The following is a 23,517-nucleotide window of genomic DNA, read 5'->3' as shown; positions in this document are numbered from 1 at the left end:
CAAACTAATATAAAAGGGGAAGTTTCTTAATCTGATGAAGGGCATCCTTAAAGAATTACAGTTGAATCATGCATAACGATAAAATATTGAATGCTTTCCCTCTAACAGCAGGAACAAAACAAGGATTTTTCTCTCATTCTATTCAGCATTGTACTGGACGTCCTAGCTGTTCCAAACAGGCAATGGAAAGAAATTAAAGATATAAAGATTGAAAAGGAAGAAGTAAAAATGTGCTAATTGGCAGATAACATGATTGTATTTTTTATTGTATTTTTAGAATATCTAAAAGAATCTACAAGCAAACTAGTAGGTTAAGTTAGTGAACACAGAGTCAATATACAAAAATCAACTGTATTTCTATATGCTAGCCACTAGAACTAGAAAATAAAATTTAAAAATCAACACCACTTACCATAGCATCAAAAATGTTTAAAACCTAGGAGTAACTCTTACAGAAATTGTGCAAGTCTTCTATTCTGAAAGCTACAAACATTGTCCTAAACGAATGAACAAATAAAACCAAGCCTCAAACTACAGAAGTCCTTACTAAATGAATGTATATAATATGTTCATATGTTCATGGTTGAAAAACTCAATATCGTTAAGATGTTATAGGCAAGATTCTAAAATGGGCCCATGATCGCTGTCCTCTGGTATTAAGTCTTGTATAATCTGATCTGTCCCCCTTGAGTGAGAGCAAGACCAGTGGCTTGCTTCTAGCCAACAGAACATGGCAAAGGTAACAGGCTATCACTCTTGTGATTATGTTATGATAAATACAGGCAATCTTCACTTTGCACCGTAGTGTAGGACAAGCTGAAACCGTTCAAAGTGAGCTTAATAATCTGATTAGTTTAAGACAAAACTTAATGGGAAAAATTCTGATTAGTTCCTGACCTTTAAAAATGCTTGACAAAACATTAAAATCTCCCATACTGTTAATTATAAATATGTCGGGAAATGAGAAAAATAGTAAAGCTAATATTTATTTAGGACACTGTAATTTAAAATATTGGAAACATTGGCAGTAACTATCAAGACTAAAAATTCACATATCCTATTACCAAGCAATTCTACACAAGCCCAAGAGAGTATAAGTCCGCCTAAAAATATGTGCAAGAATTTTCATAGCAGTTTTATTTATTATAGCCAATAACTTTTTTAGAACCCGCTAAATTTCTGTCTTCAGGAAAATGAATCAATAAATTGTAGTATATCCATACAATGGAATATTACATGGCATTTTCCAAAAAAATCATGCATACAACAACACAGATTAATGTCTAAAACATTGAGTTGAGCAAAAAAGCCAGACACAAAGGTATACATACTCTTGGGCTACTGTTGGATTTGATTTATATTAAGGTCAAGAACAGGCACATCTAATCAATGGTAATAGAAATCAAAAGAGTGTTTACCTTTGGACATGGGTAATAACTGGGAAGAAGCAAGAGGAAAATTTCTGTAGTGATAAAGATGATCCATATCTGGATCTGGTAATAATACTGATGTATAATTGGTGAAGATTTGTTAAACTATACCTTTAGGATCTGTGAATTTTACTATATGTAAATTATGTTCAATAAAATATATAAAATTTAAAGAGAATGTTTGTAAAGGTTTCAATACAGTGCTTTGCACACAGTACGACCTGAATAAATGTTAGCAATTTGTTATTTTAAAAACTTGTAGGATGCAGTTGTAGCAGTGCTTAGAGGGAAATCTATAGCTCTAAATGCACATACTATAAGAGAAAACAGGTTGAAATTATTATCTTAATTTATATCTTAAGAAGCTAGCTAAAAGAAAAAAATACAAGCAAAGTAAATGCAGAGAAAGTAGAACAGAAATAATTAAGAAAGAAGCAGAATCATTGAAATAAGAAGCAGACATAAAATAAAGAAATTAATTGAAGCCAAAAGTTGGTTATTAGAAAAGATTAATAAAATCAATAAAGCCCTAACAAGACTGATTAAGGAGACAAAAAGAGGAAACACAAAGTACCTATAACAAGAATTTAAAAGGAACATTACTACAGATCCTACAGACATTTAAAAAAATAATATTATAAACACTTCTATGCCAGTACATTTTAAAATTTAAGTTAGATTGAAAAATTTCTTGAAACTACCTCATAATTAGTTTTGAAAACACAACTGATTAAGAAAAGAAAGAAAAATTTAAGGTCTTATAATTATTAAGGCAATTTAACATGAAATATAGAATCACTGGGTTGAAGCTGAGGGGCTGGAGGTAGAACTGCTGCCAGTGTGGATTTGTGCAATTGGACAGCCCGCTAGTTTTCAAGAAGGGCAGTGAGGACAGAGGGGACTGCCCATCTCTCACTTGGTCCCTGTTCCTGCAGAGCCAGGTTTGCACCTTGGCCAGCACTGGCATGCATTACATAGTAGTGATTGCAGCAGCCATGACAGACCTCCAAGTGGGGTTGAGCTGCAGTGTCAGTGTGCATTACCTGAGAGACCAGTGACCTTCCACAGCGGGCACTCCTGTCACTCCTGCACTTCCGCCACTCCTGTATCTGCCAGTCCCGGGAGGATCTGTGGGACATGACCTTCTATTGTAGGTGTCACCCAGGCAGGAACATGAGGAGCAATTTCCGGGTGAGTAACAGGACTGTAACTGACAACAGATCCCAGATCAAAGAAACACATGTGTGAAACAGAATAATTGGTTTCTGACAACACTGTGTGGGAGAAGATGCTAGATAGAGATTCTCTGCTGAAAACTGGGACTGCTGTCTGAGGTCAGGGGAGTGCTTTTGCCTGCTTCTAGTCACAGGAAGAAGCAGCTCAAAATTATATCAGGTCCCTAAAGAGTAGAGTGGAGTACGTTAGTAAAAAATATATATTAGCTAGCCAATCAAGCCAGAAGAATAAAATTAGGGGCTTCCCTGGTGGCGCAGTGGTTGGGAGTCTGCCTGCCGATCCAGGGGACACGTGTTCGTGCCCCGGTCCGGGAATATCCCACATGCCGCGGAGTGGCTGGGCCCGTGAGCCATGGCCGCTGAGCCTGCGCGTCTGGAGCCTGTGCTCCGCAATGGGAGAGGCCACAACAGTGAGAGGCCCACGTACCGCCAAAATAAAAAAAAAAACTAGCTCTGCTTATATGTCTTTGTACAAATAGAGAAAGAGAAGTGAGGAAGGATATAAACCAAACAGAAACATTGATCACACATGGAGTGCATGATTTTAAACTTCTTTATATACCTTTGTATTATTTGTTAAAGCAAGCATGAATTACTTTTGTAATTTCCTGAACGTGAATAAACTAAATTTGACAAACAAATGAGAAACATTATGGTGTTTCCTAAAAAAATTAAACATGGAATTACCACATGATTCAGCAATTCCACTTCTGGGTATATACCCCAAAGAATTGAAATCAGGGCCTCAAACAGATATTTGTACACCAAAGTTCATAGCAGCATTATTCATAAAAAGCAAAAGATGGAAACAACCCAAGTGTCTATGAATGGAGGAGAGGATAAAAAAAATGTGGTATATACACACAGTGGAATGTTATTCAGCCTTAAAAAGGAAGGAAATTCTGACACATGATACAATATGAATGAACCTTGAAGACATTGTGTTAAGGGAAATAAGTCGGTCATAAAAAGATAAATATTCCACTTATATGAGGTATGAAGAGCAGTCAAGTTCATAGAGACAAAAAATAAAATGGTGGGTGCCAGAGGCTGGAGGTAGGGGAGAACAGGGAGTTATTGTTTAATGGGTACAGAGTTTCAGTTTGGGATGATGAAAAAGTTATGGAGATGGATGGTGTGATAGTTGCATAATGATGTGAATGTATTTAATACCACTGAACTGTGCACTCAAAATGGCTAAGACATTAAATATCATGTGTATTTTATCACAATAAATTTTTTCTTCATTATACAGGGACTTCCCTGTGGTCCAGTGGTTAAGACTCTGTGCTTCCACTGCAGGGGGCATGGGTTCAATTCCTGGTTGGGGAACTAAGATCCCAAATTCCACGTGTAGCTCAGCCCAAAAAACAAAAAAAGAAAGAAAGAAAATTATATAGATAATACACAAAAACATTCTTGCTATAAGTCAAACAATACAGACAAAACTAAAGTCTTTCTTGACAACTTTCTTATCCAGATACATAGCTTTAAAGACATTGGGTCTTACTTAATCCTCATCACCAGCCCATGATTTAAATATTACAATGATCTCCATTTTACAGATGAAGAAACTGCCCTGCAGAGAAGTGAAGGACCTTCCCTGGAGTCAGAAAGTCCTCCAGTCTAGATTAAACTCAGGCAAACGAATTACAGACTGTGCTCTTGCCTCTCTCTTTGTGTCAAACTCTGGCTGGGCACCGAGGACATAAGATCTATTGGACACAACCACTGCCCTCATGGAATTCTCAGACTGATGGAGAGGGTAGACAAAATGAGTCCAGCCCCACGTGCAAATGTAACAGTTAAACTACTGACATCTACAGAGCAGAGGCTCTTTATCTTTCTGTTCCAAAAGAGATGCTTTTACTAGATATTATTTCTTTTAAAGATGAAGTTGTATGGGCTTCCCTGGTGGCACAGTGGTTAAGAACCCACCTGCCAATGCAGGGGACACAAGTCCAAGCCCTGGTCCGGGAAGATCCCACATGCGGTGGAGCAACTAAGCCCGTGAGCCACAACTACTGAGCCCGTGTGCCACAACTAGTGAAGCCCGCATGCCTAGAGCCTGTGCTCTGCAACAAGAGAAGCCACCACGAGAAGCCCACGCACTGCGATGAGAGTAGCCCCCACTCGCCACAGCTAGAGAAAGCCCATGCGCAGCAGTGAAGACCCAATGCAACCAAAAATAAATAAACAGATAAATTTAAAAAGAAAAGATGAAGTTGTATGTAGACTTTTTTAAAAGTTGGGTCTCAACTCAAATGTCACCTCCTCAGAGAGCCCTTTCCAAATTACTTGGGTTAAAACAGCCCTCTGCCCCTTGCCAGTCACTCTCTCTCATACAACTGACTGCCTTTCCTCACAGCATTTTCCCTTACCTGCTATTTTCTGTTCTTTATTCACTTGTTTGTTGTCTGTATTCCCCACTAGAATGGCAGCTCTGTGAGAGCAGGGATCTTGTCCATTCTGTTTACACTGAATCTCCTGTGGCTAGAACAGTGCCTGGCTCTTAGTCAGTGGCTGTATTAGTTTCCAAGGGCTGCCGTATCAAAGTACCACAAACTGGGTGGCTTAAAACAACAAATTTATTCTTTCACTGTCCTGGAGACTAGCAGTCCGAAATCAAGGTGTTGGCACGACCAAGCTCTCTCCGAAGGCTCTCGGGAAGAATCCTTCCTTGTCTCTTCCTAGCTCTGGTGGTTGCCAGCGATCTTTGGCCCTTGGTTTTGTACTGCATCACTCCAGTTTCTGCATCTTTCTCCACATGGCCTTCCTCCCTTTGTATATCTCCTCTGTGTCTCTGTTTCCAAATCTCTCTCTTTATCAGGACGCTAGTCGTTGGATTTAGGACCCACCCTAAGCCAGAATGATCGCATCTTAACTTGATTACATCTACCAAGACTCTATTTCCAAATAAGATCCCATTCACAGGTACCAGGGGTTAGGACTTCAACATATTTTTTGCGGGGGCGGGGGGGACACAATTCAACCCACAATAGCAGCCAGTAAATATACTGAACAAATGAGCTAGCGTTCTCTGGAAAAGTGGTATAATATGATGAATTCTCAAATGGGTTCAGGCAAAGGGTCTGGAAGTCATCATTTCCCCCAGGTTTTGCTATGATCAAACAGAACATAAAATGTCTTTTGCTGGCTGTAGTAACCAAAGTAGCATGTCCAGGTCAAGGAAAATAATGGCTCCAATGTTCTAGGCACAGATTTGACCTCAGGTGGGATATCGAGTTTTAGATGCCATATTCTCAATGTTCTTATATATTTAATTTATGAGAGTAACGTAATGACATTATAAATAAATTTAGAAAAGAGAGAAAAGAAAATCAACCATAATCCCACTTCCCTAATGTACCTTAGAGGAAATTTATGTGGGGATCATTCCGGTTAGAGGGAACAGCAAGTACACAAACCTTGAGGCATAAATGAGCTTGGTGTGTTCAAGGAGCAGAGAAGGCAGTGCAGCTGGGGTAGCCACGTCCCGCCAGGTGTTCCAGGTCTCATTCTGGACATCAGCTCCCAAATCAACAACCTTCCTTCTCTGGTAATCCTCCCCAAACACACTAACCCAGGAGGGGGCTGTGGTGTAAACCTGGTGTGTGTTAAGAGGGAAGGGGATAATAGATACAGTTGGGTCCTCTCTCCAAGGCATTTGGAATTGGGAAGGATAAGGGTCAAGCAGTCTCTCTGTGAAGCTCTGTGACCCTGGAAGCTGTGAGGAAGATGCTGTGTTCTCTACTTCAGCCAAAGGCAAAGGAGGCAGGTCAGCGAGGAGAGCAGCAGGGTTGCTGAGCCGAGTCCAGCCAGTTAACTTCCGGGTCCATCCATCATGGGAGTCAGCTGCATTCCTGCCTCAGGTTCCAGGGGCCTTCCCTAGAATCTCTATCATACTTTCTCATTCCTTTAGCTCAAGTTGACCTGGGTCAACCACTAGAGGAGTGTTTTGAGAATGGAGTTCTGTGGTCAAATAATTTGGGAAACAGTGGGTTAAATCAAATATAATAGTTTTTTATCTGCAGGACTTCTCAGAGCCTTTAATAGGATTAGGTACATTCAAAAAGGAACTCTCCAAAAAGGAATGCAAGTGAGATGCATTTCCTACATTGACTTCCTAGGTTACCCTGGGAAATGTAGTGTAACAGAATGTTAAGCTGGGAGGTTTCAGCTTCTGCTTTGGCCAGTCCTGGAAGACCAAGAACAACAGAGGAGGGTCCAGCTATTATGACCACTAGGAACACACGTGTTGCTGAAAAAACTCATCACAGCCAGTAATTTTATCCAGGAAAGAGGAAGGAAAAAGCCAGAAAGACAGAGAGATGCCTGAAGGACAGAGGAAAAGAGAATTCAGTTACATTGTGCTTGCTGTCCGTTGGGTCTGGTCCTTCAGTAAAACTACTGAAAGAGTGTAGAATAATTCCAAATCATTTGTCAACTCCAAAATCACATTCCAGTAATCGATGTGCTCACTCAGGTGAGCCGCCTAAAATGCATGTCACCCACAAGACCTTCACCTGCTCTGATCATTCAGAAAGGATTAGGTAGAAACCTTGGGCTTCACAACTGGCCGCCAAGCACCCCAGGGCTTGCTCATTATTTCTCTTGTTAGTCACCATCGCTTGCGGTGCCGGGCGCCCCCAAATGAGGAGGACTGGCCCGGCCCGGGAAACTCCCGATCTGATTGATGCAGAGAATGATGTTCCAAACTGACACCCAGCACAGAGGGTGAGAGTGCAGGGTAGAGAGTGCTGTGGGGCAGAGGAAGGACCCTGAGCTCGACCAGGTGGGGCGGGGCGCGAGGTCTAAGCTTTATAGGTGCAAGAGGAGGGGGCAGCGATACAGGGCTCTAAGGTCCACCCAGCGAGCTCAGACACAGGGCGGGGCCCACCCTGGGGCTGGGAATGCCCAGCCTACTACACTCCTGCACATTGCAGACTGGGTGTAGGAAACAGGTTTTAGGTGATGTTTATCCATGACAACCCATTTGTCCACATGCCTCGGTGAGTCATCAACTGCCTGGGGTACGACCTGGGTGTGGCAACTGCAACCTCTTCGGATGCCTGCGCGGGACATTGCGTCTGAAGGCTGCCTCAACACAAGGTTGCTTTTTTACACCTCCTTGGCGCCCGCTGAGCAGTCTGACCCCGCCCCCTTCCTCCTGGGCCCGCCCCCGGGGGCGGAGACATCCGGAGCTGCGGGCTGGGCGAGGAAGGGAGCGCGGCGGCGGCTCAGCGCATTCCCAGTTTAGAACTCGGAGTTTGGGGCGCGGAAACTGCGCGGGCGAGTCAGCCAGGGAGTCAGCCAGCCTCCCCCTTGGAGGACAGATGTGACCGGGCGTCGCGGCTCGCGGACCTGACCTCAGGTGAAGCTCTCGGAAAGGGCAGACGGAGACGAAGAGATGCCAGCGGAGGAGCCCTGCGCCCCCGGCGCCCCTGGTGCCCGGGGGACCGAGCGCGCGCCGGGCCCCGAGCCGCGCCTGTCCAGCCAGCTGCTGCCCGAGCTCTGCACCTTCGCGGCGCGCCTGCTGTTCTACCTGGTGCCCGTCTATCTCGCCGGCTACCTGGGGATCAGCTTCACCTGGCTGCTGCTCGGCACCCTAGGGTGGATGTGGTGGCGCAGGAACCGCCTCGGGAAGCTCGGGCGCCTGGCGGCCGCCTTCGAATTCCTAAACAACGAACGCCAGTTCATCAGTCGCGAGCTGCGGGGCCAGCACCTACCCGCCTGGGTGAGCCGGGCCGAGCCGGGCGGGGGTCGGAGGTGGGGCGGATGCCCTTGAAGGTTCGGAAAGGAACCTGCGGTCTTCCGGGGAGCTGGGGCGCGCAGACCCGAGAGAGGGAGGGAGCCTGGAGACCCGCACACCTGGTCCCCCACGGATCGCGGCGCAGAAACCCTGGGGCGGTGGCCGTGTCCCTCGCCGCGGCGCCCCTCGGCCTCATTGCCACTTCTGGTCCGGCTGTGCTGGCAGCGGGAACCTGGGTTTCACCTGAGGGCCCAGAACCTGGGAGAAAAATTACGGACGGGCCACACCCAGGAGAAAAACAAGGGCGTCTGGGACTCTGCAAAGTTAACTCGTGAGGGAAGCAGTAGACACTTCTTCCACCCGCCTGTTGAGTGAAAGAAGAAACGCAGGGCACAGCGCTGACAAATACAGCTGTGACAGAAGCTGGCAGACTGGTTGCCTTTGGCAGAGGCCCGGTCAGAGGGAGGGGCTCGAGATGGGAGTGCCGGGATGGGGTTGCCAGTGGGGAGGGGAGAGGCCGGCGGCCGCCACGCTGGCTCGCGGGCTTCTCTCGCTCCCTCGCCTGGTAGAGATGCTCAGACGCACCGAGACACACCCACACACACACTCACACTCTACAGCTACAAAACCATCTCCTGGTGTGGAATGGCCTGGACTATGGCTTCTCAAAGGCTTCTGGGTCCTGAGAATCACTTGGCCCACTTAATAAAAACAAGTTTTAGGCCTCACCTCACAACCCCCAGGTGGGACTGAGGAACCTCAGTGAGTCTTATGATCAGGTGAGTTTGGGCCACCAACTGCAAGAGGGGCATTCAGTCTAAGACTTGGTCTGCAGCAAACCCCCTTCTCTGGATGATGAACTGGTGTTGGTTGTCTCTGATTTCTTCCAGAAACATTCAGGCACACAGGGAGAGGTGTCCAGAGGCCACCAGACCCCTCATTTCCCCTGGCTTGAGGCCTGTACTCTAAAATCCAGCCAGGCTATAGGTTCCTCACACTTGCCCATGACAGTAACATCTGAATTGGGTTGAGAAGATATTAGAAAGGCCTGTGTATACTTATTTTATGTTAAAAGAGAAATTAAGCCTTATTGCATTAGTTTTCCAGGGTTGCCATAAAGTACTACGGAGTGGGTGGCTTAAACAACAGAAATGTATCAAGATCAAGGCGTCAGCAGGGTTGGTTTCTTCTGAGGCCTCTCGTTGGCTTGTAGTTGGCTATCTTCCCCTGTGTCTTCACATGGTCTTCCCTCTATACTTACCTGTGTCTGAATTTCCTCTTCTTATAAGGTCATCAGTCAGGTTAGATTAGGGCCCACCCTAATGGCCTCATTTTAACTTAATCACCTCTATAAAGACCCTATTTCTAAATACAGTCACATTCTAAGGGACTGGGGGTTAGGACTTCAACATATAAATTTTGGGAAACAGAATTTAGCCTATAATACTAATATATGGATTGACAGTAAAGCTTTGTAAATAGGTTTACATATATATTGGGTAGCAGCCATGGAGACAGTGTTTGGGGCCTGTCTCGCCCAGACCTTGGTTTTCTTGCATGAAAGGGGATTGATGGCTTGTGATCGTGGAAAATGTGGACACAGAGAGCAGGCTTGGACCTGTTCACACTCCTTGTTCACTGTTGAGGGAGCCCAGGCTGCCTGTCAGACCTCTGTCATGACCCCCATGGCAGCCTCAGCCCACGAGGGTGGGCCCGTGATACCTCACCAAGTGACATCCCTTTCTTTCTGCCCCTCCTGGTGTTAGGGAGGCCTCCAGACACTTAGCTGTATGCAAAGGCAACGTTTCTGAAATTGGGGTAAGAATCAGAATCTGTAGGGGCCTTGACACCCCCAATCCCCCAACACCCCCCACCCACAAATGCCATAGAAACCGTTCTGGCTCCTCTTGGGGGAGGGGTCCCCGGAACTACATGGACATAGCCATCAGGGAGCTCAGCCTGATGGATGAGACAGAGCACAAGACAGTATCTCCTGGTTCTCACCCCATAAACCACACCCCAGGCCTGACCCAGCTGGGTGCAGGGACACACAGAGGAAGGCGACGGTGTCTCACCTCCCAAGAAGGCAGTCTGGGGCGGGAGGCAGATGCGTAACAGGTAGTTCCATAGAGGTCTCAGGGAAGCTGGAAACAGGAGTCTGAACAGGGTCCAGTCCAGGGTCAAAGGCCTGGAGGGAAGGGCACCCTACCTGGTTTCCACATCAGATTGTCCCCAGACCACAGCCTCCTGCCTCCTTGGCAGGGTCCTGGGAAGGGCCTGGCCTCCGCCTATGTTCTCCAGACCCTTCTGGCAGGCTTGGCTGGCCAGTTTGCTGGGCCAGGGCCTGGATAACCTTTCAGATTGAGGCAGTGGTACCACAAAGGGCAGTCCAAGCAGAAGGGGGCTTGCGAGCACAGCATGGAGGCGCCGTGCAGCTGGTATCTGAGGGCTACTGTGTGGTTCGGCCTGGCTGGCGTGTGCGGTGTAGGCTGAGCGACAGGGGCCAAACTGAGGCAGGTCTGATGGAGATTGGGGCTGATTCTGAAGGCTGAAAGGAGTCTGGGCAAGGTTTAGGAAAGGCCCTGGAACAAGCAGCACGCAGGGAGGAGTGAAGCTGGAGGAAAGAGACCAGTTGAGAAAGTGATTTGAGCCGAGATGGCCATAGTGGAGACTAAGAGCTGAGGGTGAGAGCTGTGCGGAGGCGGACTCCAGGTGCTTGGCGGCCTCTAGAGTGCAGTGAGGGAGGGATCAGGGCCTTCTGCTTTCTGATTTGGGGAGCTGGGTGCCCATTACTGGGACTGGGAATCCAGAATGTGACGCAGGTCTGTGTGAACACCTGGAAGAGCACGCACATAGACGTAAATGTGGGCTTTTGGACCCGCCTCAGGAAGGTTTCCAAGCCCAAGGATGATGTGGAAAATCTGGAACCTACTTGGTTGAATATCCTTCTTCTGGCCTCTCCCTGCCTCCTGAGGACACACACTGTTTATGAAGACGGAGGGACGTGGCTCCCGTGTGGTAGGGACAGAGTGACCCTTGTCCACAATTTCAGAGCACGGTGTCTCTATCTTACACGTGGACCTTTCAGCACACCTTCTTCCTGTTTTAAGAACTGGTGTTCTTGCATGAATGGGGATTGATGGCTTCTGACCTCCTTTGAGAAGTATTTTTACTAATTAACCAGTAGTCAGGGGGTTGAAGAAAAGGTCTTGAGGGCCTCGCAGCCATGCAAGTCATCACCCAGCACCCAGCGCGTGAGGGTGGATCCCAGCCCCCCTGCTGCTTGCCCGGCTGTGTGTGCACCTTGCTCTAATTTGCACCAAGTCCCTGTGAGGGGACGGAGGCCAAGGCCAGGCTGAGCCAGAGCCCAGAGGCCATCGCTCTCCCCTGCCAGGCCACAGCGGTCCGTTCTCAATGGAGCTGTTCTTTCCAGCCCCATTAGGCTCCTTCTCAACACTTCGCTCCAAGCTGCTGCCTCCGGGTGGTCAGAGAAGTTGCTTTCCCTCACTGGGTCTCATTGTCCCCACCTGTAAAAACCTGTTAAAGGGGGTTGTTTCTGGTCCAACTTGAGAGACCTGCTCCTCCTCTGGTTCCCTTCCATGGAACATACAGCTCAAGGAAAGGATTCTTCTGCTTTAGAAGGGGTGACGCGTGAAGATGCTGGGGAGCCCCTTGACTTGTGGACGTGGCCCGGCCACATGGAGAGAAGGCAGTTCGTCTTCTGAACAGGGGAGCGGCTGCTGCCTGCTGTTTACATGCGAATGTTCCTCTCACTCAGTTTTTAGACATATTTTTCAAGAAATAAGGAGCCTCGGGCTTCCCTGGTAGCGCAGTGGTTGAGAGTCCGCCTGCCGATGCAGGGGACGCGGGTTCGTGCCCCGGTCCGGGAAGATCCCACATGCCGCGGAGCGGCTGGGCCCGTGAGCCATGTCCGCTGAGCCTGCACGTCCGGAGCCTGTGCTCCGCAATGGGAGAGGCCACAAGAGTGAGAGGCCCGCGTACCGCAAAAAAAAAAAAAAAGAAAGAAATAAGGAGCCTCTTCGATCAGCCCACCTTGCCAGGGCTGGGGGCCGTGGACAGCACAGTGACCAAACTGGAACCCTTGATCCCACAGAGCTGGTGACACCCCAGCTCCACCACTCACCTAGCTGTCGGCCTCGAAGGCTCAGTTTCTACATGCATTTGCGATGAGTTGAGTCTGAAAAGCTGCTTGTTCGAAGCCTGGCACGAGTACATGCTCAGGGGGGCTGTCACTGTATCCTCCTCAATTTCCCAGGCCTCCTAACTCTCCCTTTTTCTAATACGAAACTCATTACCAAATGGCCCAGCAGCAAACATGGCTCCAGGGATGGACGGCTGCCGGGGGCAGCACCCGTCGGAGACTCCTGCCTGGCCCTCAACCCTTCCTGGGGTTCCGTTCATGGAATTCCAGCTCTAGTGCTCCAGAAACTTCCCGTCTGGTCTTCAGAGTCAGTCCTTCATGCTCTGGGCTCTTCAAGACCCTTCCTGGGGTAACTTTTGCTGCTTGATGCCTCCCCGCCCCCGAAGCCTGGGCCCTGGCTGGAGTTCCAAGGCTGCCTCCCGGATCTGTGTACGATCTGCCCTTCCCTGCCCCGTGTTTATGGGTTGCTCATTGAGCCCAAGACAGCAGGCAGAGCCGGCCCCTCTGTGGGAATGTCCCCAGTGACTTTGGGGGAGCCACTGGGAGGTGTGAGCTGCGCCCCGATGACCCGCAAAGGCCGCCACCCAGCCACACAGAGGAGCAGGGGACTGGGGCCTTGCCTGCCCTTCTGCCTGCTCCCCCCACCCCGCCATTCAGAGTTACTTCTCCTGGCGGAGTCCCAAGGATTTTTAAATCTCAGGAAACCTAGAGCTCATAGCCCAGAAGTGTCCCCACGAGCTGGAGGAAAGTGCTTCCCCACTCCCCTTCCTCTATGGCAAATAGAGAAGAGACAGTTAAGATGTTTTCTGCCCCAGTGGGAACTACTAAAGGGACAAAGCCCCGTTCTCTTTACACACCCTGTCACTTCAAGTCAAGGGGATGAGACTTGCGTCCCTTGGGCCACACTGGGAGTCAGGGCTCAGCTCCGGTGTACCCTCTTTCTGTAGGATGCCAGGTGGGACTGAGAAGTCCCATCCCAGTGTGCCCGAGGTCACTGGTCCTTGAAATGCTCACAGTGAAAAACCAAGGAACTCCTCCAGGACATGGGGTGTTTCAAGACCCCAGATTCACCCACTCCATTCTCTTGCCCATACTGTGTTTACTTTCTAAAGTAACTGGTTAAAAATCTCATTTTTCCGGTTATAAAAGTGCAAATATCCCCATGTTAGAAAATTTGGAAATGGTCCACAAGTAAATATTAGAGTAAGCATTTACGTTCCTGCCACCCGGGGATACACCCTATGTTTGGGTGCACTTCCTTTGTATAAAAGGTCTATGAAAAGTCTTTTGAAAACTTGTACCTTTGAAAAATTTTTTTTTGTTATGTCCTTAACATTGTCTTACAAACATTCTTCAAAAACATTCTTAAGGATTATGATATCCTTAATACGAATAGATCAGAAGTTACCTGACAATTTCTGTAACATCACTATTTTGGTTATGTCCCAGTTTGTCCTGTTTCTGTGGCAGGCCGAGGTGGGTGGTGTTTCCTCTATCTGTCTGGAATTTCTCCCTTGATCTGTCAGTCTGACTCCCTTGACTTCTCCTTCAAGTCCAAGCTCAGGCACCCGTACTGGAACCCTTCTCTCACACCCACTCCACTTCCCGTGTTGATTTGCACTTACCTATTTTTATGTCCAACTTTTCCTCCAGATCGAATGTTCTTTACAGGTGTGTTTCTTGTTCCTGTCTGTACACTCAGCTCCTCGCTCAGTGCCCAGTTCATATAGGCATTCAATAAAAATCTGTGGGGCTTTCCTGGTGGCACAGTAGTTAAGCATCCGCCTGCCAATGAGAGGGACACGGGTTCGAGCCCTGGTCCGGGAAGATCCCACATGCCGCGGAGCAACTAAGCCCGTGCGCCACAACTACTGAGCCTGTGCTCTGGAGCCCACGAGCCACAACTACTGAGCCCACGTGCCACATCTACTGAAGCCTGTGTGCCTGGAGCCTGTGCTCTGCAACAAGGGAAGCCACTGCAATGAGAAGCCTGTGCAGCGCAACGAAGAGTAGCCCCCGCTCGCCGCAACTAGAGGAAGCTCGCGCGCAGCAACGAAGACCCAACGCAGCCAAAAATAATAAATACAAATAAAATAAATTTATTAAAAAAAAAATCTGTGGCATGAATGCCACAGTGAACGTCTGCAATGTAAATCTCAGTCCCTGTCTCTCCAGTTCTTTACACAGATTACACATTAAACCGACCTGTCAAAACTTAAGGACTTTAAAGATCCTCATTCCCACCTCACCTTGGCCTTATCAGCACAGAGGAGGAGGATGAAGCAGATGATGATGTTTGGCCTTTTACTAGTTTTATAAGTAAGAGGATAAATTTTTTTTTTTTTTTTTGCGGTATGCGGGCCTCTCACTGTTGTGGCCTCTCCCATTGGCGGAGCACAGGCTCCAGACGCGCAGGCTCAGCGGCCATGGCTCACGGGCCCAGCCGCTCCACGGCATGTGGGATCCTCCCGGACCGGGGCACGAACCCGTGTCCCCTGCATCGGCAGGTGGACTCTCAACCACTGCGCCACCAGGGAAGCCCAGAGGATAAATTTTTTACCCTCCAGGCTGTACCAGACCTAACTGGATCACTGAACTCTCTGACGACTTAGGATTCCACTCAGGTCTCCTCAAAACGACTCTGCAGCTAGCTCAGGGCAGTCCATCTCTGCTCCGAGCCCTTATTCCTCAACAAGGGTGACAGGCTCCTGGCACCCGCATTCTCCTCACCGATGACTCTCTTTGGAGTTTTATCTGCTCTGTCGTCCTGCTGGGTCCAGCCGACTTAGGCCAGTTCTCAGGCTGGGTGTGCTGTTAAGGAATCTATGGATTCTAGAACAGTGCTAGACAGAATTCCAAGCTGGCAAAGCAATTGTTTCCCTTAAGGCACTTTTAGCAGGGTGATGTTGGGCAGATTTAAAAGCAGTTTTCATGGTTAAATGTTTACCTTGCAAGAACAGAGGAAAAAAAGGGATGAAAGTCAGTGCTTCATCAGGAGAAAAGCGAATGAAATGAGGGGCCGTTTTCTGGTAGAGGAGAAACCACTGCAGAGGCAGCCACAGAGCAGGGCCTGTCTCAGGAGGACGACAGCCCAGCGCGGCCTCCTTGTGTCCCATCCCTGCAGGACACCGGAAAAGGGTCTTCTCTCTTCTTTGCGGGTGGGGAGGGGGTCGGCAACATCAGTTGAGTCGGCAGGAGTGCGTGTATAAGAATGCCCTTTGGGCTTTTTTGCAACGGGTTTGCCGCCAGGACACAGGTGTCGTGAAAGCCACCGCTAAACCTAAGCAAAAATGGGAAAGGAGAAGACCACATCCACATCGTTGTCATTGGACACGTAGGTTCAGAGAAGTCCACCACTACAAATGTGGTGGCATCGACAAGAGAACCACTGAAAAGTTCGAGAAGGAGGCTGCCAAGATGGGAGAGGGCTCCTTCAAGTATGCCTGGGTCTTGGACGAACTGAAAGCTGAACGCGAGCGTGGTATCACCATTGAAATCTCCCTGTGGAAATTCGAGACCAGCAAGTACTATGTGACCATGACGGATGCCCCAGGACACAGAGACTTCATCAAAAACATGATTACAGGGCTTCCCTGGTGGCGCAGTGGTTGAGAGTCTGCCTGCCGATGCAGGGGACATGGGTTCGTGCCCCGGTCCGGGAGGATCCCACATGCCGCGGAGCGGCTGGGCCCGTGAACCGTGGTCGCCGATCCTGCGCGTCCGGAGCCTGTGCTCCGCATCAGGAGAGGCCCGCGTACCGCTAAAAAAAAAAAACCAAAAACAAAAAAAACCATGATTACAGGCACATCCCAGGCTGACTGTGCTGTCCTGATTGTTGCTGCTGGCGTTGGTGAATTTGAAGCAGGTATTTCCAAGAATGGGCAGACCTGTGAGCATGCCCTTGTGGCCTACACTCTGGGTGTGAAACAGCTAATTGTTGGAGCTAACAAAATGGATTCCACTGGTCCACCCTACAGCCAGAAGAGATACGAGGAAATTGTAAAGGAAGTCAGCACCTACATTAAGAAAGTTGGCTACAACCCCGACACAGTAGCATTTGTGCCAATTTCTGGCTGGAACGGTGAAAACATGCTGGAGCCAAGTGCTAACATGCCGTGGTTCAAGGGGTGGAGAGTCACCCGTAAGGATGGCAATGCCAGTGGAAGCACACTGCTTGAAGCTCTGGATTGCATCCTGCCACCAACTCGCCCAACTGACAAGCCCTTGCGTCTGCCCCTCCAGGACGTCTACAAAATTGGTGGTATTGGCACTGTCCCTGTGGGTCGAGTGGAGACTGGTGTTCTCAAACCTGGCCTGGTGGTCACCTTTGCTCCAGTCAATGTGACAACTGAAGTGAAGTCTGTTGAAATGCACCATGAGGCTTTGAGTGAAGCCCTTCCTGGGGACAGTGTGGGCTTCAATGTCAAGAACGTGTCTGTCAAAGATGTTCATCATGGCAGTGTGGCTGGTGAGAGCAAAAATGACCCACGGATGGAAGCAGCTGGCTTCACGGCTCAGGTGATTATCTTGAACCATCCAGGCCAAAGCAGTGCTGGCTATGCACCTGTCTGGATTGTCACACAGTTCACATTGCCTGCAAGTTTGCTGAGCTGAAGGAGAAGGTTGATCGTCATTCTGGGAAAAAGCTGGAAGATGGCCCCAAATTCTTGAAATCGGGTGATGCTGCCATCGTTGATATGGTTCCTGGCAAACCCATGTGTGTTGAGAGCTTCTCTGACTATCCTCCTCTGGGCCTTTTTGCTGTTCATGACATGAGACAGACGGCTGCAGTTGGTGTCATCAAAGCAGTGGACAAGAAGGTCGCTGGAGCTGGCAAGGTCACCAAGTCTGCCCAGAAAGCTCAGAAGGCTAAATGAACATTATCCCCAATACCTGCCACCCCAGTCTTAATCAGTGGTGGAAGAACGGCCCCAGAACTGTTTGTCCAATTGGCCATTTAAGTTTAATAGCAAAAGACTGGTTAATGATAACAATGAATCCTAAAACCTTCCGAAGGAAAGGAGAATGTTTTGTGGACCGTTTGTTTTGTGTGTGGCAGTTTAAGTTATTAGTTTTTAAAATCAGTACTTTTTAATTGAAACAACTTGATCAAAAATCTGTCACAGAATTTGAGACCCATTAAAAAAGTTTAATGAGAAAAAAATGCCCTTTGCGGGACTTCCCTGGTGGTCCAGTGGTTAAGACTCCGCGCTTCCAGTGCAGGAGGTGCACGTTCGATCCCAGGTCTGGGAGCTAAGATTCCACATGCCTCATGGTCATAAAACCAAAACATAAAACAGAAGCAATATTGTAACAAATTCAATAAATGGTCCATATCAAAAAAAAATCTTGAAAAAAAAAAAAAAGCCAGGCTTCCCTGGTGGCGCAGTGGTTGAGGGTCCACCTGCCGGTGCGGGGGACATGGGTTTGTGCCCCGGTCTGGGAGGATCCCACATGCCACGGAGCGGCTGGGCCCGTGAGCCATGGCTGCTGGGCCTGCGCGTCCGGAGCCTGTGCTCCGCAACGGGAGAGGCCACAACAGTGAGAGGCCCGCGTACCACAAAAAAAAAAAGCCCTTTGGAACAGAGGCGTGAGGCTTTCTTTCTTTTTTTTTTCCCCTAGCAAAAAGGGTGTGTACCTGGGTCTTTGTACACGTGTACATGTGATTCTGTGGATGGGTCTCTAGTTCTGCGTGTGTGTGCGTCTGTGTGTGTACATGTGTCTTTGTGTGTCTGTGTATATCTTGGTGTGTATGTCTGCATGTGTGTGTCCACCCACCTCTGTATGTCTGTGTGTCTCTCTGTGTCCATACACACCTGCTTCCACGGGAGGAGCCACCGTCCCTGTGTGAGGGAGCAAGCAGGGGTCACCTAGTGACAGGCAAGCTCTGTAAGTGAAGCTCTCCAATCCCCCTGCCTCCTGAGAGGGTCTGGTGGCCAGAAGCTCCTGTCCAGGCTTCTCAAACCCCAGCCCATCCGTGGACCCCACCCCCCAACAGGATGCAGCCGTCACTCTGGCTCCATTTCCTCAATTGCTATGGAATCATTTTTCCTAAAGAGTTTAAGAGATAAAGCACGTGACCACCCAAAGGGAAGCACCGATGTGGGCCATGTTGGTGGCCTCTGCTAGTCTGGAATTCTTAGACTCAGTTTGATTTCCAATCTTTCTCTCCTCTCGAAGCTGTCATTGCCACCACTCTCTTGACAATGTCTAAAAACGCCATCATTAAATTATTAGCCCACTTCGCCTGGAAGGCTTTGGCCCAAGTGCACTAAAGAAGCATGACTGTGTGAGTTTAGGGAGGCCTTCCATGCAGGCTGAGGCCCCTTCTTGCTGAAACTTCCCCGAGGGCTCCTGCAGGCGGAATAGCAAGCATCTGAGATCCTGGTGATTTGACCACGGCCCCGACAACTTTCGAATTTTCCAGGCCTGCTTTGGGGAAATGCTCATACCTGTACTACGTCAGTCAGAAGAGTGTTCATGTTTCTATGGAGACGAACCTTCCAGAGCTCTGTCTCCATTTAGAAGTAGATTTTTGTCCATTATCTCCTTGATTGTAGATCCTATGGGCAGCACAGGAATGAGAAGCTTCACTCCTCTCGGTCAGGAGAAACCTGAGGCTGCAGGAAGGGAGTGAGGACACCTTCTAGGGGCAAGGGCAGTGCCTCAGGCTAGGCAGAATCGTGATATTGTGTTTTTCACCTGTTAGCTTTTGCCTCCCTTTGCTCTTTGTGGTCCAAAAGACTTGTAAAAGAATTGAGGGCCATAGGCTGCTGGTAGGAATTTGATGTTCGCCTAGGAGTGGCAGCTGGAAACACAGGCTGTGACTCTCTAGCCTTGGTCAGGAACCCCAGGGAGCAGAAAAGCCACCTAGTTCCAGGGCTGGAACAGGTCCTCTAGCCTGGGGGGCCCTGTGTGCTCATGCTTCCACATCCTCCACCGCCAGGATCAGGACAAGCTGGCGAACTTGTTAAAGATGCAAGTTTCCAGGCCCCGACCAAGAATCCACATTTTTTTTTTTTTTTTTGGCGATACGCGGGCCTCTCACTGTTGTGGCCTCTCCCGTTGCGGAGCACAGGCTCCGGATGCGCAGGCTCAGCGGCCATGGCTCACGGGCCCAGCCATTCCGCAGCATGTGGGATCTTCCCGGACCGGGGCACGAACCCGCGTCCCCCGCACAGGCAGGCGGACTCTCAACCACTGCGCCACCAGGGAAGCCCAAGAATCCACATTTTCACCAGCTCTCCAGGTGGTGTTTTTATACAGAAAAGTTTGAGAATCGCTCAAACTCAGAGTCTAGCCCTTTGCGTTGCCTGGTGGTTTGAGTGTCTCTCTTCCTAGCTGGTCCCAAGGACTCCCGGCTACCCCCAGCCTCATGGGAATTGGTACAAAAGTGACTTTAGGACTCAGTCTGACAGTGAGCCATGTGGCTTCTTTTTCTGCCTTCCCTTTGTTTACCTGGCAAGGGAAAGTCACACACGGAGGCTCTGACCGGGCTGCTTTGCCCCACCTCACTGTGGAGCTCCTGCATTGGGCAGAGTTTCCCGTGGAGCCTCGCAGGCATTGGGCCCAGGCTATCTGTGACTCATTATCTGGGGGCACAGATCTCTCAGCCAATCAGCGGAGGCCAGAGAAACAAGACTCTACGTGGTCCTTCCCCCTCCACTTCAACCACTTGCGCTGTGTTCTCCTCTTCTTATCTTCTGTTCTGCCTTCTCAGTGGTCTCCCAAAGTGCAGAGCAGCAGGCACTAGGAGACCCAGGGAATTTGCCGGGCTTTGGGTCAGACAGAACTGGACACACAGCCCATGTGATCTTGTTCTTGGCATGTACCTGAGGTCAGAAGTGTCAGTGTTCGTACCTCTGAGGTCTGTACAACTTCCATCAAGAATCACCATTTCTGGAGCATTTACTCTGAGTCAGGAAGGGTACTGAGCTCCTTACATGCATTGTTTTATTTAGTTTTCTCAGGAACTTTGTGAAGTTGGTAGTATTGTACCCATCTTGTGGTTGAGAAAACTGAGGTTTAAAGTGATGGAATTTTAAATGCAAAAGGGATAGGTTAGAAAACCACTGAGAAATGGACTTCAAATGTTGATATTTCAGATGGCTTAAGGGGAGGGGAAACAGATGAGAGAAAGATTTGAAGGCTGGGCTCAGGTGAGAAAATCTGAGTTCTGGTCACCTGACTGATCTTGGCAAGTACTAGTCTCTGAGCCTCTCCTCATATGTAAAACAGGGATAATTGCATCTTTGCTGTTCACTTTATACAGCATGAGGAGGATCAAATGAAAGTGTCTGTGGAACCCTTAGCTAGAAAGCATGGCCTACCGGTGAAGCCTCAGGTCCCATGAGGGCAGTCCTCTGTCCAATTAGACTTTCTGTAAGAGAGGAAAACAGTGGTATGTAATGTTTTCTTAAGAGGAGTGAGTGGTGGAGTGGAAAAGCACAGACAGACGTAGATCTGGGTCACAGCTGTAGCACTCCACAGCTGGTGATTCTAAGTAACCTCTCAGCCTCAGTTTCCTTATCTGGAAAATGGGTCTAATAAAGGATTAAGATGAGTATTAAATAACATGAACTCAAAAAGGCTGAAAATAGGATGAAAAAAATACAACTGGGTAACTTTGAAGCAAAAGAAAGCTGTAGTAGCAATTTTCATCTTAGACAAGATAGACTGTAACTCGGATATATCTTTAAGACAAAGAAAGATGTTATATGCTCATAAAGGGAGCCATAATTAAGATATAATCATCATGGCCATATATGTACTGCATAATATAAACCTGAAATATAAACCAACAGCTGACAGAACTGCATAGAGAAGTAGATAAATCAGCATTTTGGCTTGAAAATTTTCATATATTCCTCTTTGAACATGGAAAATCAAGTAGACAAAAAGTAAGCAAAGAGAAAGACTATTAAAAGGAAATGATTAATAACTTGATCATACATGGAACAACCATAGAAATTAATCATGTGCCAGGCCACCAAGGAATTATCACTATATTCCAGTGAATTGCCACCCTACAGACTGTTCAGATCATAAAGAAGTTAAATTAGGAAACAAAAATAGGTATAGATATCTCGTGCATCTAGATATTTTAAAATATTACTATTTTAAAAAATCATTGTTTAAGAGGAAGTCATGATGGAAATTACAAAAACTGAGAGCTGAATAATGATGAATAATGATGAAAAAACTTAAAAATTGTAAGGGAATTTATAACTTTGAATTGATCATGAAACAAGAAAAACTGAAAATAAATGATTCAACTCTAAAACTCATAGAGTTGACCCTAAGAACATAAAAGAACAACAGATTTCGATCAAAGAAATAAGAAGGAAGGAAATGATAAATATAGGGATGAAAATGAACAAAAAATTTTTAAAATAAAGGTAAAGGGGAAAGAAAATTATTAACAACTGAAGTTCATTCTCTCAAAAGATTAATATAATAGACAAAACTTTGTCAAGCTTGATCATGAAAAAAATAGAAAATAAAATATAGAATGAAAAAAGGCAGAAATAACTACAGATATAACAGATTAAAAGAATAAAATATTGTAAATGACTATATATCAAGACACATGAAAACCTGGATGAACTAGACACATTTCTAGAAAAATATAAATGCCAAGATTACCAGACTAAGATCTGTAGACCTTGAATACACCATTAACCTCTACAGAGAGACATGGTAATTTACCATCCACAAAAGTCTCAGGCTAAGATGGTTTCAGAGGTAAGATATGCTAAATTCCATCGATCAGATAATTCCTATATTTACAAGTTGTTTCAGAAAATAGAAGGATAAGGATAGCTGTCCCACTCATTTTACAATTTATCATAAAATCTTTATACCAAAACCAGATAGGAATTGTACAAGAGCAAAAGCTGTAGGTAGCACTCTGGATCATTAGTGTATAAAGCCTAAATGAAATATCAGGCCAGCTAAATAGTTCAAGTAGGGTTTATCCCGGGAACTAGTGATGGTCCTGTTTTAGAAAGAAATATCAGTTAAGTTGACCACATTAATGGATGAAAGGGAAAAAAATAACATGATTATCTCAATAGATATGAGAAAGTATTGAATATAGTTCAATACCCATTTATAATGAGAGCTCTTGGAAATTTAGGAATTGAAAAGAACTTCCTCAGTCTGATAGAGGCTGTCCTCCAAAATCTATAGCAAAAATTGTGCTTAATTGAGAAACTTTCTTTTCTTTTTTTTTTTTTTGTGCGGTACGCGGGCCTCTCACTGTTGTGGCCTCTCCCGTTGCGGAGCACAGGCTCCGGACACGCAGACTCAGCGGCCATGGCTCACGGGCCCAGCCACTCCACGGCATGTGGGATCTTCCCGGACCGGGGCATGAACCCGTGTCCCCTGCATCGGCAGGCAGACTCTCAACCACTGCGCCACCAGGGAAGCCCTGGAGAAACTTTCTTTTGTGGTCAGGAACCAGACAGAGCTGCTTGCTATCACCAGTGTGCCTGCGTAGTACCAGAGGACTGGCCAAGAGAAGCAAGTAAGGATAAGGATGGGGAGCGGAAAGAAAAAAATTGTTATTATTTGGAGATTATAAATGTTTGTAAGTTACCTATGAGAATTAACAAACAATTAGAACTAGTAACAACTTTCAACAAAAGTTGCCCAGAAAATGAAATACCATTTTTAATAACTATAAAACCCACAAAGTAACAAAAAATGTACAGGACTTTGGTAGAAAAAAAGTTATGATCCTAAATGTGAATACAATCAAATGTGAATAAATAAAGGGAAATATTCTGTTCATGGATGCAAAATGTAGTAAAGAGATCAGTCCTCCCACAAATTAATCTATATATTCAGGAATACAACAATCAAAATCTCAGGAGGATTTTGGCAGGGAGACTGACAAGATGATTCTAAAATTCATATGGAAGTATAAATACCTAC

The 23,517-nt window shown here is 47.2% G+C and overlaps 1 protein-coding gene and 1 pseudogene across 4 annotated transcripts in view; both read left to right on the top strand.

The window, feature by feature from the left end:
* The first annotated feature begins 7,840 nt into the window (after positions 1 to 7,840).
* Positions 7,841 to 23,517, top strand: part of ESYT3 (extended synaptotagmin 3) — a 56,838-nt gene continuing 41,161 nt past the window's right edge. For 2 of the 4 annotated variants that reach the window (XR_009563825.2, XM_060298562.2), the window contains exon 1: positions 7,843 to 8,402. Coding sequence is in view for 3 of the 4 variants with exons in the window: in XM_060298562.2 (XP_060154545.1) it covers positions 8,076 to 8,402 (327 nt within the window). In the remaining variant the exon portion in view is untranslated. Of the gene's footprint in view, positions 8,403 to 23,517 lie in introns of all 4 variants that reach the window. The other 2 variants (XM_060298563.2, XM_030873386.3) reach the window with 2 other exon arrangements.
* On the top strand, positions 15,982 to 17,503 carry LOC115862053 (elongation factor 1-alpha 1-like; annotated as a pseudogene).

The sequence above is a fragment of the Globicephala melas genome, chromosome 4 (genome assembly GCF_963455315.2).
Source record: "Globicephala melas chromosome 4, mGloMel1.2, whole genome shotgun sequence".
NCBI classification, from domain to species: domain Eukaryota; kingdom Metazoa; phylum Chordata; class Mammalia; order Artiodactyla; family Delphinidae; genus Globicephala; species Globicephala melas.
This window is presented reverse-complemented; position numbering and strand designations above follow the sequence as displayed.